The 14950-nt window shown below is 51.6% G+C and overlaps 2 protein-coding genes across 6 annotated transcripts in view; one reads left to right on the top strand and one right to left on the bottom strand.

The window, feature by feature from the left end:
- CCDC92 (coiled-coil domain containing 92) overlaps nt 1-2895 on the top strand; it is a 47429-nt gene extending 44534 nt beyond the window's left edge. For all 5 annotated transcript variants that reach the window (XM_074299308.1, XM_074299289.1, XM_074299269.1 and 2 more), the window contains one exon: nt 1459-2895. In XM_074299308.1, coding sequence (XP_074155409.1) covers nt 1459-2255 — 797 coding nt within the window. In that variant the 3' untranslated portion in view covers nt 2256-2895. The remainder of the gene's footprint in view (nt 1-1458) is intronic.
- Nucleotides 2896-5089: 2194 nt separating this feature from the next.
- Nucleotides 5090-14950, bottom strand: part of DNAH10 (dynein axonemal heavy chain 10) — a 154198-nt gene continuing 144337 nt past the window's right edge. Inside the window, 11 exon segments of the mRNA XM_074299213.1 lie at nt 5090-5518; nt 5927-6072; nt 6821-7001; nt 7666-7833; nt 8030-8241; nt 8369-8500; nt 9159-9330; nt 11699-11794; nt 11953-12162; nt 13176-13376; nt 14655-14838. Of these exon segments, the coding sequence (XP_074155314.1) occupies nt 5372-5518; nt 5927-6072; nt 6821-7001; nt 7666-7833; nt 8030-8241; nt 8369-8500; nt 9159-9330; nt 11699-11794; nt 11953-12162; nt 13176-13376; nt 14655-14838 (1849 nt within the window). The 3' untranslated portion in view covers nt 5090-5371.

The raw sequence follows: 14950 nt of genomic DNA, 5'->3' as shown, positions 1-14950 counted from the left end.
CATGGGTATTCCTGGGGGTGGGGAGGGCATGGCCCCTTGATCTCCTGAGAGACCACCAGACCAGCAGAGTCCCATTGATGCAGCCAGGTAGAGAAGGGAAAAGCAGAGGGGGCTGGGAGCTCATGGGCTCAGGTACGGCTTACAGTGGTTCTCTCCTAATTACCTGGGCAGCAATAGGCTTTGGGTTTGGGAATCTGTTATATTTCTGAGGTTTTTAAAAAATTATTATTATGAAAAACAAAATCTTCACCTTTCAAAGGAGTGCCTTACAGGCAAATAATGATTTCATTGATTTGCCTTAAGAAAATGAAAACAGATTAATTTGATCAAAGTTAAATCCCAAAGTAATTGATGTGAACAGATGCAATTTAGTTTTTCTCCATATATAAAAATGTATTTCTGGGGCTTATGGAATGCCTCCAATTACACAGAATAGTAACAGTATAATAATAGCTAACATTTATACAACATTATGTGCCAGGCGCTGTGCTAAGGGCATTTAGGGTTATTATTCCTTTGCTCCTCACAAGCCCCTGGAAGGTAGGTGCTATCACAGTCCCCACTTTCCAGATGGACAGGTGCAATGACTCGAGCAGGGTCCCAGAGCCAGGAAGTGTCTGAGGCCACTTTTGAACTCAGGTCTTCCCGACTCCAGGCCCGGCACACACATGCTGACCTCCAGGAGGCCGCAGTGATCATCTCATCCGCAGTCCACCCTCCAGCCCCATGGTTTTCAAGATGAAGCAGCTCCAAGAGAGAAGAGAGTTTAAATTATGGGCGCTAGGCTGTAGGGCGGGAACAAGCCATGTTTCCTGCTCCCCAGCGGAGATTTTCCATCTCATGGCACCACCTCCCTTTGCTTAGCTATTAGAGCCCTTAATGTGTATCATCCCTAAAGAGGTGGGTCCGTAAGGCCTTCGGTTTTACAGATAAGGAGATGAAGATAACAAAATAAATTAATGACCGTGGCTGGAGCGGGGAGGAAAAGGGAGAGGACAGAAGAGGTAGAGAAGAGCTGGGGGGAGGGGCAGATGGACTGGGAGAGATGCAAAATGAGAGACGGAGTTAGAGGCGGAGGAGATGCGTGGGCGGGTGGATAATACGGCAGAGACGTGAGAGGGAAGGAGACAGAAGATGGACGGACAGACGGATGGAGAAAGGAAGAGGGAGGGGAGGAGATTGCGGGAGATGGGCAGACGGACGGATGGAGAGAGGAAGGGAGAGGTAGAGAATGAGAGGGAAGGAGCAGGGCAGACTGAGAGGAGGTGCACGGACAAACGGACGGAGGTTGGGAGGGAGCCACAGGCAGGAGACCGAAGGCCGGACGGGAGAAGATACAGAGGACCACAGGGAGAGGCGGAGAGGCGGGGCCGCGCGGCCGGCCGGGGGAGGGCGGGGGCGGAGGGCCCCGCCCCCTCGCCCCGCCCCCTCACGCCCGCTCCGCGCTTGCGATTGCAGGAGACGGAGGTTCCCGGAGCAGCGAGCTGAAGCGGAGATGCGAAGACCTGGAGGCTGAGCTGAAGGCCAAGGAGGCGGAGAACCAGGCGCTGCTGCAGGAGCTGGAGCAGAAGAACGCGCTGATCGCGGTGCTGGAGACCACGGTGAAGGAGCGGGAGAAGAAGTACCTGGAGGAGCTGAAGCTGAAGAGCCACAAGCTGAGCGTGCTGTCGGCCGAGCTGGAGCAGCGCGCCGGCACCATCGCCTACCTCACGTCGCAGCTGCACGCCACCAAGAAGAAGCTGCTGCTGGGCCCGGCCGAGGCGGCCGCCGCCGGCCCCGCCTCCGCCTCGGGCCCCGCCGCCGCCGCCGCCGCCGCCTCCTACAAGCCGGCGCCGCCCAAGGAGAAGCTGCCCGAGACGCCGCGGCGCCGCATGAAGAAGAGCCTGTCGGCGCCGCTGAACCCCGACTTCGAGGAGGTGTACAGACTGGGCTCGGAGAGCCGCAAGCTGCTGCTGCGCGAGCCGGTGGACGCCATGCCCGACCCCACGCCCTTCCTGCTGGCCCGCGAGTCGGCCGAGGTGCACCTCATCAAAGAGCGGCCCCTCGTCATCCCGCCCATCGCCTCGGAGCGCCCGGCGGGGGACCAGCACAGCCCCGCCCGGGAAAAGCCGCACAAGGCGCACGTCGGCGTGGCGCACCGCATCCATCACGTGCCGCCCGGCCCGGCGCCCCCCGAGGTGGAGACGCTGGCGGTGGATCAGGTTAACGGAAGCAAAGTTGTTAGGAAGCACTCAGGGACCGATAGAACTGTTTAAGACAATGCCATGAGACCCGATATTCCATTGCTGTTCATGCACTGTGATCACTCCTAGGAAACACAAATTCGTCTACCACTTTTTTTTAAGTCCCATGCATGCCAAAGTTTTTTTCAGACCTGTCCGATTCTTCTCGTTCCCCTCCCCCTCCGCCCCTCCCCCAGCCGAAGTAGGGATCGCGTTCCTCCAGCAGAACTTGTATTCACCCAGCGCCGCGGCCGAACCCCGTGTATCCGAACGCTCGCTTCCGCCCCGCCACCATTTAATCAAAGCGCCCACGTGGACCAGAGCGCGGGCCGCGGGCTGCGTCGTCACGTGATATTAACGACCCCAAATAGTGACCCACCCAACGATAAAGCCGGAACGACATGTATCAACTCACGTATGATCCCCCCTCCTGAGCCTTCAGTACCTCCCGTATGTAACAGTTCATACGTAGCGGAGACTATCGTAATTCCACGGACAAACCTTTCACAGGCAGCATTGACAACAATGCAGATATATGTATATGTCAAAAGGAACTAAATAAGATTGACATTACTCTTCATGTCACCTTGACCCTAATGTGTGTTCATATTTTTTGTTATATTTTATTCCAAATTTTGAAGATCCCAACAAACTTTATTTTCTAAACCTGCTATCATTTTGTTTTGTGTCATTTATTAAATTAACTACCTGAGGGAGGGGTCAGAGGGAGGGGGAGGAGCATGGGACCATTCAGGGGCTCGGGCTCATTCAGACTGACACTTGTCCGGAAGTCCCCCAGCGCCCGGGATGCTGCGGTGGGAGACGGAAGCCATTGATGTCGGCAAAATCGTCCCATTCATCCCGAAGTCGGGGGCTGCCTAGGAAGGGGGGGATTCTCCCCGCTTCAGTTACACTCTCTCTCTCACACACCACTGAATTTTTGCTTCAGTCCCGTCTTGGGGGGTGCTGTGGTGGGGGACAGTAAGCTATTGATGTACGCAAGAACTTGCAAATGGGGGGTCCAGAAGTCAGGGGCTGTCTTGGAAAGCGGTGGGTTCCCCTCCCTCCTCAGCCAAACACACGGGCCCTCCATGAATTCTTTCCTGGATCAGATGTCCGAGGATGGCACACTGGGATAATGGGGAAGGGGCTGGAAGCCTCCTCGGAAGGAGCTTGCTAAACCTTAGAGTTTGATTGTGTCCGTTCATGACCTGACAAGGTGTCCTTTTGGTGTATTTCAACGTTCAGGTAGTTTCAAGTTGTTTATGAAAATCTATGGCCCACATTTAACAGTCTCTGAGGCTCTTTTAACTGCTCTGCCCTTCCCCCACTCTCTGACAAAAGTTATGCATGCAATTAAATGCAGACGATGAAGTCTTGTATCTATTCACAAGAGTGTGGATTCGCTGAAGAATTTAAGAATGTCTTACAATTTAATTTTTAAAATACAGAAAAAAAAAGCACCTTTTTCACTCATGAATTGTATTACTGATAAGTGAATCTCACTGGACAGTCTCGAGTTTTGGGTTTTCGGACCTACCTTTTATTGTCCTGGCCGTGGATTTTCCCCTCCGTGCCTCTCTAATCCCAGCAAACACCCCCCACTGTAACATTGGTATGTAGGAGTTTTCAAAACTCTAAGGATGACGCTGCCTTCTGACAAGTAACTAATCTTGTTTGTGCGTGTCAGAGAGACTTTCCCTTTACTGTGTAAAATATCTCGGGGTCAAGATGGAAGTTCTGACCTGACCTGAGAAGGAGAATCTCAGAGTTAATGGTCTAATTGTTGCCATGAAAAATACATTTGCAGGACAGGAAACAAAAGGTCAACCGGACTGGAGATGCCATTAGTCTACTAATCATCTTTGCATTATTAATAAAAATAAAAGAATATGTCTTAAAAATCTGAAGAGTTTTTCCCTAGCTAGCTGCCCCGTATCCCCCAGCAAAGTCTGGGCTAGGCTCCCTTCTTCCTTGGCACATTAAAGCTCCATGAGCACCAGCTAATGGCTTACAGGAGCTATCCTGGTGAGGAACCTGCTCCCGTGAATCACTTCCATCTTGGAGGTACCATCACGTCTGATGGACAAGCAGGCTTCACTGGGAAGCCTGCCCCCCAGAGACAACAGCTGCCTCCCAAATGGACCCCCTTCCCTCTGCCGTACGAAGGGCCTATAGCAGAAGGAAGGGCCGAGCACCAACTAGTTTATGAATTAAGGCTGCAGATTTAGGGTAGAGATAATACAAAATTTAGGTTTGGGGGGAGGAGATTAAAGCTACTGCAGGATTGAGCTACTCAGAAAATCATCTATTCACTCTAAAAGATAACAGATTAAAAGCAGAATGGTTCCAGGCACAAGTGCTCGTCAGGATGTCCTAGCAGGTTGCTTCAGGGTTCACTGCGGGGAGAGGGGAGCCCTTGTCTGGACTAGATAGGAATCTCGTAGCCTGAGCAGGCCCCACCCTCCTGTCTTTGGGCCTCAGTTTCCTTCTCTGTAAAATTAGGTGGTTGGACTGCGTGCCTCTAAAGTCTCTTCTAGCCCTTAGTTCTGAGAGGATTTGAGAGCGTCACAGACTTGCAGAATGGGGACTCCCACTGACCCAGCCTGCAGGGGCCGTCAGAGCTTATTTCCAAGCTTAGCCTTAGCCTGCCTTCTGCACAGAACAAGATTGTGAGCTGGACCAATAATATAGAAAACATTACTGGGGCTTAGGCTAAAACACACCCTTCTATTCATGGAAGTCCCTCTGTGATTCCCATTACAATCTTCTCAAAAGGGCACGGAGAGCAGGCACCTTTAGCTACTGAGAAGCCATCTCTGAGAAGAAAAACAAAACTTCCAGCCTATGTTAAAAATCCTTTAATCATATTTATTTTCTAAACACTGAAAATCATAAAAAAGGGAAATCACAGAAATTAATAAAACCACCTCCCCTTGATTTGTGTTAGTGACTTATTCCTGGGAAAAGTTAAACGTTTATTATTTTCAGATTACGAAACCGTCGATGGCAGCCTCTCCTGACATGCACCAGTGAGCCTCAGTGCCTGCAGGGGGACTCCAGGTCTCCTGATCCCTCGGAAGTTCCCAGAATAACCGCTGCCATCCTCAGAATTTAGCATTAGTAATCTGGCTTCTCCCCGTCAAGAGCTAATCCGAATTCAAGGTGAGGCACACCCCCTGCAGCACCCAGTGGGAGATGTGCCTCGTGGTGAAGAGGTCGGCTTCAAACACCAGGCCAATCCCCATGGCGTTCCTCCTCATGGATGTGGTGTAGACGGGCGTCCGGAAGGTGTTCTACAAGCCGAGGAGGGGAGAGAGCTCAGCAGCCTTGTGGGGATGAGAATAGCCCACACCGTGCCCCCCCTCCCATGGAGAGGATGAGGAGGTTGTCAGAGGCTGCCTTTGTCGACCTGGGGGTGACTTGTCAAAAGCTAACCCACTCTGAATCAGATTGCTGTGAGTATTTCCGTGGGTCCCCCCCCCACCCCCCAGAAACAATCAATTGAGCTGCTTCCTCCTTGCCCAACATTCTGACCCACAATTCCATGAGCAACTAGGTTATTCTACAGAAACAGACTGTTAAAAGCATTTCTTATCTAAAAAAGAAGAGGAAACAAGGAGCTTGTAGGAAATCCGTGAGGAGGAGGAGGAGGAGGGGCTGAGAAAGAGGTACGGGGTGGGGGGATGGGGTGCTCCCTTTACCTGCAGTTTGAGACGATGGGCTTCGATCGGGATGATCTTCAGAATGGGCAGATCCACAACGAGGACTTTGGGCTGGCTCTTGATGAGGCAGCCTTTCTCAATGTCCCAGTCGGCTCCTTCTAGATACAGCCCCGACACAAAGCATCCTGCAGAGACCAGGGGGAACCGAGGGGCTGAACTCCCCGCCACAGACAAGGGGGCTTTGTTTAGTGATAGCATATACTATGTAGTCACAGAGTTGAGATAATCCCTGCAATGTCGTCGATCCCTCTGGGGGTCTCATCCACAGGGAAGGGACTCAACAGACATGAAGAAATTAAATGATTTAAATTAACTAAATATCCCTCCTTTCTGGGAGCCCCAAGGGCCGGGGGAAGGGAAGAGAACCTCCGACTCTTCCTGCACAGATCCTCGAGAAGCCATATCATAGGTGTCCTAAATGAGCGACAATTAAATGCAGATTGCAATTATGCAATAGCACGGCTCTGCACAGGTCAGCAGTTTGATCTGAGCTTTTCTGCATCCTTCCAGCCTCATCCTCACTGACTGATGTTCCCAAAAGGCTCACATCAAAGTAACAAGTGTTATCCCTTTCATTTTTTTTTCAATTACTCCTTCTACTTTGAATTGGTTTAGAGATTATGTCCACTTAAGAATTCTTCTTAAAGAAGCAGCCCTAACCCTGAAGGCCTCATGTATAATGAGGACCATGATGATAACAAATGACATGATAGCTCACCCTGGTCGGGACCCCCTCAGGCCTGGGGTCACCTCTTCCGACTTAGTCCTGCCACCGATAATTTGAGCCAGGCCCAGAAGGGAGGTTCAGGCAGGGAGAGGCCAAGGGTGACCGAGGAGCCTGCAGAGGAACCAACCCCCTGGAGTCAGCCATACCTTGTCCTGCCCGTTCGATCACCTCGTCTGGATCCTGGAACTTAGTCACTTGAGTAAACAAGGTGGAGCGATCCAGGGGCCAGCCATTCTTCCGACAGGTGGCCTGGACCAGGGCCGTGAGATAGGACTCGGGGATGTGCAGCCCAGACAGCCACATCACATTGGGGTCACTCTCTAAAATCTAGAGAGAGAGAGAAAGCACTGACTCTGTCGTCCTGCTCCCGACTTAGAAAGTCCAGCATCATAAGTGAAATGAGCAGAGCCAGGGGATCATTATATACTTCAACAACAATACTATGTGATCAATTCTGATGGATGAGGCCATTTTCAACAATGAGATGAACCAAATCAGTTCCAGTTATTCAGTGATGAACAAAACCAGCTACACCCAGAGAAAGAACACAGGGAAACGAGTGTGGGCTGTTTGCATTTTTGTTTTCCTGCTCAGGTTTTTACCTTCTTTCTAAATCTGACTTTTCTTGTGCAACAAGAGAACTATATTACAAATATGTACACATATATTGTATTTAACATATACTTTAACATGTTTAACATGTATGAGACTGCCTGCCATCTAGGGGAGGTGGTAGAGGGAAAGAGGGGAAGGTTTTGCAAGGGTCAATGCTGAAAAATTACCCATGCAGATGTCTTGTCAATAAAAATCTATAATAAAAAAAAAGAAACAAAGTCCAGCATCAGAATAAAGCCGATGATGCTCCTCTGTACCCTTCAAGGGGTCAGCCCCGTGGGCAGAAGCTTCAGCAGAGGGAGGACTATTCTCAGGGAGCTGCTTCTGCTGCTGAAGAAAGCCAGAAGTCAACAGAACACCATCTCCCACATCTCACCCAGGTCGTGTACTGAGAAAACCTCCGCAAGAAGTACTCCATCCAGTTTCCAAGGCTCTTCAAGGTATCAGGGGCAAGTTTTCTCCAGATGTTAGGGATGTTCCCAATAAAAAGGGCCCGTGCCACATCATCCAGCTCATTGCTCATCCCAACTTCCCCAGCCAAGGCCTGTTGGCAGAATTGAGAGAGACCAAGTACAGGCAGCTCAAAAAAAACCACCAAGGAGCCTCTGAGCTCATGCTCCCCGGCCTCCACTGCTCTCCAACCTCCCCAGCTCTCCAGCCTCTCCAGCCTCTCCTGATGGCTGGCTCCCCTGCTCCCCAGCCTCCCCTGCTCGTGGCCTCCCCTGCTTGCCCCCACTGACCCTCTGCAGTTCAGCCAGGGATTTCATCATCCGGATGGTGAGTTTGTTAAAACGCTCCAGTTCCTGCAGCAACACCACTGTGGTGGGGGTGATGCCCAGGCCCAGGTGTTTGCGAATACTGTCCAAGTCGAACACTTTGGGCATTTTGTTCTCAATGTCCTGGGCCACCTGGGCGATGTAGTCATCCCGGCTAATGCCGGTGCTGGATTCCCCTGGAACAGAAATGCCCGTGAGTGTGAGTGTCCATCCACAAGGACACCGTCCATTCTCAGGGGCGCATCCGTGGGGTGGGGAAAGGGAGGGGCAGGAGGCCCGGCTGCCTCTCTGAGAGGCCGCTACCTGTCTGTGGCTGTAGTTCCAGCAGGTGAGTCCACATGTCCCGAGCAGCCTGGGTGTAATAGCCAATCTCAGCATTGGAATGGAGCCCAAACACCTCGGGTGTGTTGGCGAGCGGAAGCGCCTCAATTGCATCTATAAAAAACAAAAGCATAAGCAAAGGAAAGTGGGGGTTTGGTCATCCCTGGCACTGAAGCTTTTGGAGCCAAGAACTCCTAGTCAGGACCCCAGGATGCTGGGGCTGATCTCCATAACAACAGTAATATGAATAACGATCATGATAGCTAGCATTTATGGAGTCTGCCTTACAGGTAATAACTCATCCCATCTGCCTGCCTCTGACTTGTGCCATTGTCCATTTGGACCAGCTGTCCCCTCCTTAAGACTAGCAATCGCAGAAGCTCCCCACAGGTTGCAGAAGTGTCGTGTGATCAGCTTTCACCTCCCACAGTTCAGAGCTCCCAGACTTCCCAGTACTGGGGACAACGATTCTTTTAAACAAAAAGCATCTGCATCCCAGAGACCGTTTCCTGGGGACGCTGCCAGAAAGTGATGAGCAGGATGCTGCTCACTGCTAATGCGCCCCCCCTGACGTTTATATTCAGGCCAAAAGCACATCAACATCAGGGCATAGGATGCTCAGTTTGGCCTACCCAAGGGAAGTCCCGCCCAAACTTAGCTGCCGGAAGCCCAACTAGAAAAGGGATTGGGGACTTGCAGAAATGGGAATCAACAAAACCTGTTTTGGGGGGTAAGAATTAGCTACATTTTCCCAGGATTTGAGCAGTCTCACCCACAAAATCTTCCTTAGAATCACCGGCTGGGATTTTATAATCTACTTCCTTGTTTTTGAAGAAGTGGAATGGCTGGAAGGTGTCAAAGATGAAATCTCCTAGATACTCATCCATGTAGATGGTCAGGATGCGCCGGTCAAAGCTGTCGATAGCCCGGCCCCCGTACATGACCTAGACACAAGACAGAATCCACCTGAGTGTCCAGCGGGGGACGGGAGTCCAACTGGCCTGGCCGCCCGGGTGGGACAGAAGGCGACTGGACCTGGGATTTCACACCCATGGAAGGTCCTGATAAATAAACACTCTTTACCAAGGCAGAGAGTTTCTTGGGAACATGGAGGAACTAAATGCCCCCTTTGAGTGACTTGCCCACAGCCACTAATGATGAGGGTTGGGGTCCCTTTAAGATTCCTCTCTGACTGCCCATGGCTGACCTTGATTCACAAATCCTGGTCAAAGGCACCCGTTGAATATCGGGGCCCAGCCCCACTATCAGCTCAGCTTCCCCCAGCCCTCACCTGATCTGAGGTAACTGAAAAGCCCACCGAGAACTTAGGGGTACCGCCCATCATCTCTTGGGTATAAAACAGGTGAGCTGGAACGCCCTCATTGCAGGAGCCCTCCCAGCCAACACATGGTATCCTTCCAGCCATGTAGAGGTTCCTGCCCGCCCAGCGGCCACCTTTGGCCCTGGCGTCTAACTGAGCTTTACTTCCAAATTTCTACAATAAACCTTTTATTTATCAATCTAGGTTTTCAGGCCTGTAAATTCATTTACAGGGGACACTGCGCCTCATGGGATTATCTATGTGCCGAGAAATGGGGTTCCCCCTTTCCTTTCCCTCATTACTAGCGAGGCTCTTTATGAGTCCCATAACTGAATGTGAGGGTCGTGAAATATATTATCAGTAAATATTTGATTTGCATACCTATTTTATGTACCTATATACCCAGGGTCACACAAAAAATTTGGGGATAAAAAGAGGTCACAAGTGGAAAAAGCTAAAGAAGTCCTGCCATAGCTCCTCCCCCCACCCCAGCTATGGGCACAGCAAACATGATCTTCAAAGTTACGTCGTAATTTCGTTTTCTGACTTCCCACAACGAGAGACCCCAAACTGGCGAGCAGAGCCTTTTAAATGGGAGGGGGAGGAAGCCAAAGTCCTTTGTAAATTTTGGATCCAAACAAATACTGTGAGGAGGGGAGGCCCGGGAACCTGGGGGAAGGCTTGGGAGTCGTCCACACAGCATGAGTGCAGCCCTGGGACACAGAGCTAGCGGACTTGGGCACTCTGGTCATGATTCCCAGGAGCCTCCTTCCTAGGTTCAGAGGGCTGCAGCCTCCTTGCATTTCCAGTCCCCTTTGTCAGTGCTAGTTAATAGCAGGAATCCACTTGAAATATGACTCCATGGGGTTGAATGGGACAGGTGATGGACTGGCTTGGGCCTTAGGCCTGCAGGCCTGTCCCCTGACCCCTATCCCCAGAGGTCTACAGGGCAGGAAGATCGGGCCTTAGGCCCAAGGAGAAAGTCTCCGTGAATCCTGGCCTCTGTAAAGACCCCACCCAAGGAAACAAGGCAAACAGCTTCATTCTGTTATCTGGGTGGGACTAGTTGAGTCTGGAGTTGGAGATTCTTACCCCATTGAACTGGAGATTAATCAAGAAACACTCATTCAGTTCTCAGATTCCAGCTCAAACTCCACCCACAAGCCCCCATCCAGAGCAGCCCCAGCTTGTAGCCAAGATTTCTATTGTAAAAAGAGCTGATTCTAAACTCAGTCCTTGCAGAGGAGCGAACATGCCATCCCTGGCACAGCAGCAGCCTCTGCCCGCTGGGATGATACTCTCTTTCAGCATTACCTTCTCTTTATCCCCCTCACCTATTTCCCTAACGAGACTTTATACCTCTCTGTCGGGATCTCTCTACTAGAAACCACTTCTGCCAGGACTCCTCCACTACTTTACTCCCCTGTCAGGACCTTACCACTAGGGATTCAGCCTTTCTATTCATGCATAGCAAAGGCTGACTTCCCAATACCAATAACAAACCTCTTTTTACCAATCCAGCTTTTTGGGTTCCTAAATTCCTTTAAGAAGGACCTCTGTGCCACCAAAAAGGGGGCTCCCACAACTTCCTACCTTACACCAATCCTAAGGGAGTTTGGGGGAGCCAAACTTCTCCATTTGGTTCCCTGAACCCTGAACCTGCCACTAACCTCATCATCTCCCTGATCACCAGGAGCCCCAATCTCCTCATTTGGTTCCCTGACGGAACGGAACCCCCAAAACTAGATCTCATCACTGGGAGCCGGAGGCGCTGGGTCTGCCCGGTGCCCTTGGGCCTCTCCTTATATCTCCTTGTGTCTGAGGATGTCTCTGAGTCATTGTGGGTGAGGGGGCACCCAGCCAACAAGATGAAGGCGAGAAAGGGTGACGAGAAGCCTTTTGGCACCAGCAGATCTTTAGGAGGGAGGCCCTTGTTCCCACCCAGGGGCCCCCGACTTGCCCTCTGACCCCAGAGGCTCCCCAGAGTTTACCTCTCCAATGAGATACTTAAGGCTCCCCCAGGGGATCTTGTTGTCCTTTTGTTGGAAGGCCTTAGTCAAGTAGGTGTTCAGGATCTCCATGCAGACCTGCAGAAGGGGGAGCTGTGTGAGGATCATGGGAGCCCTAGAACCCTGTGTCCTTTTCTGGATGTAGGCCCTTCCCCATTCGGTCTTGAAGGACAAAGGTCAAGGAGGGCCACAGTCCGTAAAGGAGCCCCCCGAGGGGGAGGGGTGCTGCTTCAAACCTGGAAGTCGGACTCGTTGAAGTCATAGGACACGTTCCAGCCGATCTTGCCGAACTTCCTTCTCTCCTGCACCACGGCGTGGAAGAAGGCCAGCACGTAGATCAGGGACTTGTAGGCCGGGTGCGGGCACTGCTCCAGCATGTCGTGAGAGATCTTGAAGTACGTCGCCCGCATGTTCAGCTTGAGGCCATTAGGTGGTTCTGTGACCACCTGTCCAGGGAGGAAAGAAGAAGAAGACGGGCTGAGGGGAGCCAGCCGCGACCCAGGTATGGCAGGGTCTGGCTCCCCTCCCTCCCGGGCCCCCGGCCTGGATGCCTGTCGTACTCTCAGCAACACAAAACCTGGGTTCCTGTCCTGGCTTTTCCATCACCCATTGTGAGGATCATCTGCCCTGAAGAGGGACCAGGGGTCTGGGGGGGCGGGGGATTCCAGAGTGATGCCCTCAATAATAAATGGAACACTGCAAGCCAAGTATCATGAGCTTATGGGGAGGGGGCAAAGTGTGTGGGGGGGTCTCTGCCAGAAGAGAGAATCCAGTTTTGGCTGCCATCTCTGGGCCCCCTCTTGGGCTGGGGCAGGTAGAGGGCATGGGCTGTGCTCCGACTCTATCCAAGGATGCACGAAGGCTGACTTGTGAGTGTCCATTAGCAAGGGGCCAGAACATGGAGCCCCACCCCAGGCCCAGCCACATATGCGCCCTCCCCCCCCCCATTGCCCCCCAGCCCTCCACAGACTCCCCCCCACGAATGCCCATATTTTTAAAACTGGGAGAAGAGACACCATTTCTCATCTCTACGCCTACAGCAGTGTGAAGGTTTTTTTCCCTCCGTGTGATTGTCCAGAGACCTTTCTCCCAAGTACCAGCCATGTTCCCTGCATACAAAGAGCTGAAAATAGCTTCCGTGACCTGACCTCCTCCAGCCCATTCATTTTACAGAGAAATCACTAGCATCTGGAGGGGAAGAATAACTTCCCTGGATCACAGCCTGAGCCTGGAGAAAGGTTTAGAATTCAAACCTGCCTCTGCCCCCTGTCCAAGGCCAGGGCCCTCCTTCAGTAAGGATCAGAGATGGCAGAGCAGGAAAGCGGGAAGGGACGGTCTCCATTCCTCCTTCGGAGCCAGCTGTCCAGGCATTCCCTACCAGCCACTGCTGGACACCCAGGAACAGAGTGGATGTGTGGACGGGCGAATGGCCCCTTTGGGGCTTTATTCTCAGCCATACCTTCAAGGACTTCTGCAGGATCCCAATGGGGAAACCCTTAGTGGGGTCAGTGGTGAGCCACAGGCGGAAGTCTGGGTGGGACTTGGTGATTCTCTCCAGGGACTTCTCCAGGTCCTTCAGCCATTTGACAAGAAGGTGGCAGTTCTGCAGCATCAGCCACTGACCCCGAGCCACAGCGGTCTCCAGCAGCTGCAGGGCCACCTGCGCCAGTCAGAGAAAGGGCATGAGCCGAACTCCAGAGCCAGATAACCCGAGAGGAGTAGGCCGGCCCTGGGGTGGGGAAGCTCGCCCCAGCTGGCACAGCCTGTGAGACTCGGGCAGGATGTCAAATTCAGCAGCAGCTTCACAGGATGGTTGGTGTCCCCATCCCCTCCCCCCATCCCAGCTGCATGGATGGTCCATTATTGAGGCTGCCCCGCTCTGGGCTGTGGACAGTGCTTCCACACCAGAGAATCAGGAGTCCGAACAAAAGCTCAGCGCTCCACCTTTAAGCTAGCAGACCCAGGCCTTGAGCCAGCACAAAAAGTCCAGGCAACCCTTGTCCCGGGAACTTGTTCCAACCTCAGCACAGGATCATGGGGAGGGCCGGCTTTTCTATGAGAACTGTAATGGGCCAAGAACAGCTTGCACACTTGCAGACTTGCAGTGACCCCCAGGGCAGACACACAGAGACCCTCCCAGGGCAAATCCAGGTGGATTGTAGACAACTGCACATTATTTAGAATACCCCAAGATCCCAACTCTGCATGATGACCATGCTGAGGATGCAGATCCCACACTCTGTTTCAGGAAGCACAGATGCTCGCTCCATTAATCACAGTAATCTTCCTCAACATTAAAAAAACTGAATTTCCAAGAGCAAAGGTCTCTCCTCCATCACAGCGGTTTGAGAGAAGAAGCACATTGCACTGGGCTCAACTCTACGAACTTAGGTTATCTTGGTCGTAATCTGACCCTCAATATATCTGAATCCACATAATAAATGGGATCTCATGCAAAATTCTGGATTAGTGACTATTCCATAAAGAGAAATGCAACTCATTTTCAGGAGAGAATCTGTAGGGAAAACTGGGTTAAACTATGAAGGTGAATATCAGCCCACAAAAGCTACCTCAGCATCCCAGATACAAGACCTTACACACACACACACACACACACACACACACACACACACTCTCTCACACACATACACACACACTCACACACACACATACACACTCTCACACACATACACACACACTCACACACACACATACACACTCTCACACACATACACACACATACACACACACTCACACATACACACTCACACACACATACACACACACATACACACACACTCACACACACACATACACACTCTCACACACATACACACACTCACACACACACACTCACACACACACACACACACACACACACACACACACACACACACACTCTTTAGGTTAGTTACTGAACTTCCCCAGAACAAATTACCTTTTCCTGGCCTTGACCCATTGCAAGGAATTTAAGGCGATTTCCTCCAAAGCCACATCTGTCAGCTAATTTCATCAGATCACTGGCAGGGTCAGAGCCGGGACTCAGAATGAAAACAATGGGCGAATTTGGAGTGCTCTGCTCAAAAATGGCTTCAAAGCTGATCATTGGGGGTTGAACATACCTAGGCGGGAGAAAGAGCCCACGTAAGCTTCTTCCCTTCTCATAGAACTAGTCTCTCTTTGGGGAGAAAATTTCATTAGCAAATGATCCTTGAAGCTGGGAACGTAAATTCA

The sequence above is a fragment of the Sminthopsis crassicaudata genome, chromosome 1 (assembly GCF_048593235.1).
Source record: "Sminthopsis crassicaudata isolate SCR6 chromosome 1, ASM4859323v1, whole genome shotgun sequence".
Classification (NCBI taxonomy): Eukaryota; Metazoa; Chordata; class Mammalia; order Dasyuromorphia; family Dasyuridae; genus Sminthopsis; species Sminthopsis crassicaudata.
The sequence above is the reverse complement of the archived record's forward strand: the minus strand, read 5'-3'. Positions and strand labels throughout refer to the sequence as shown.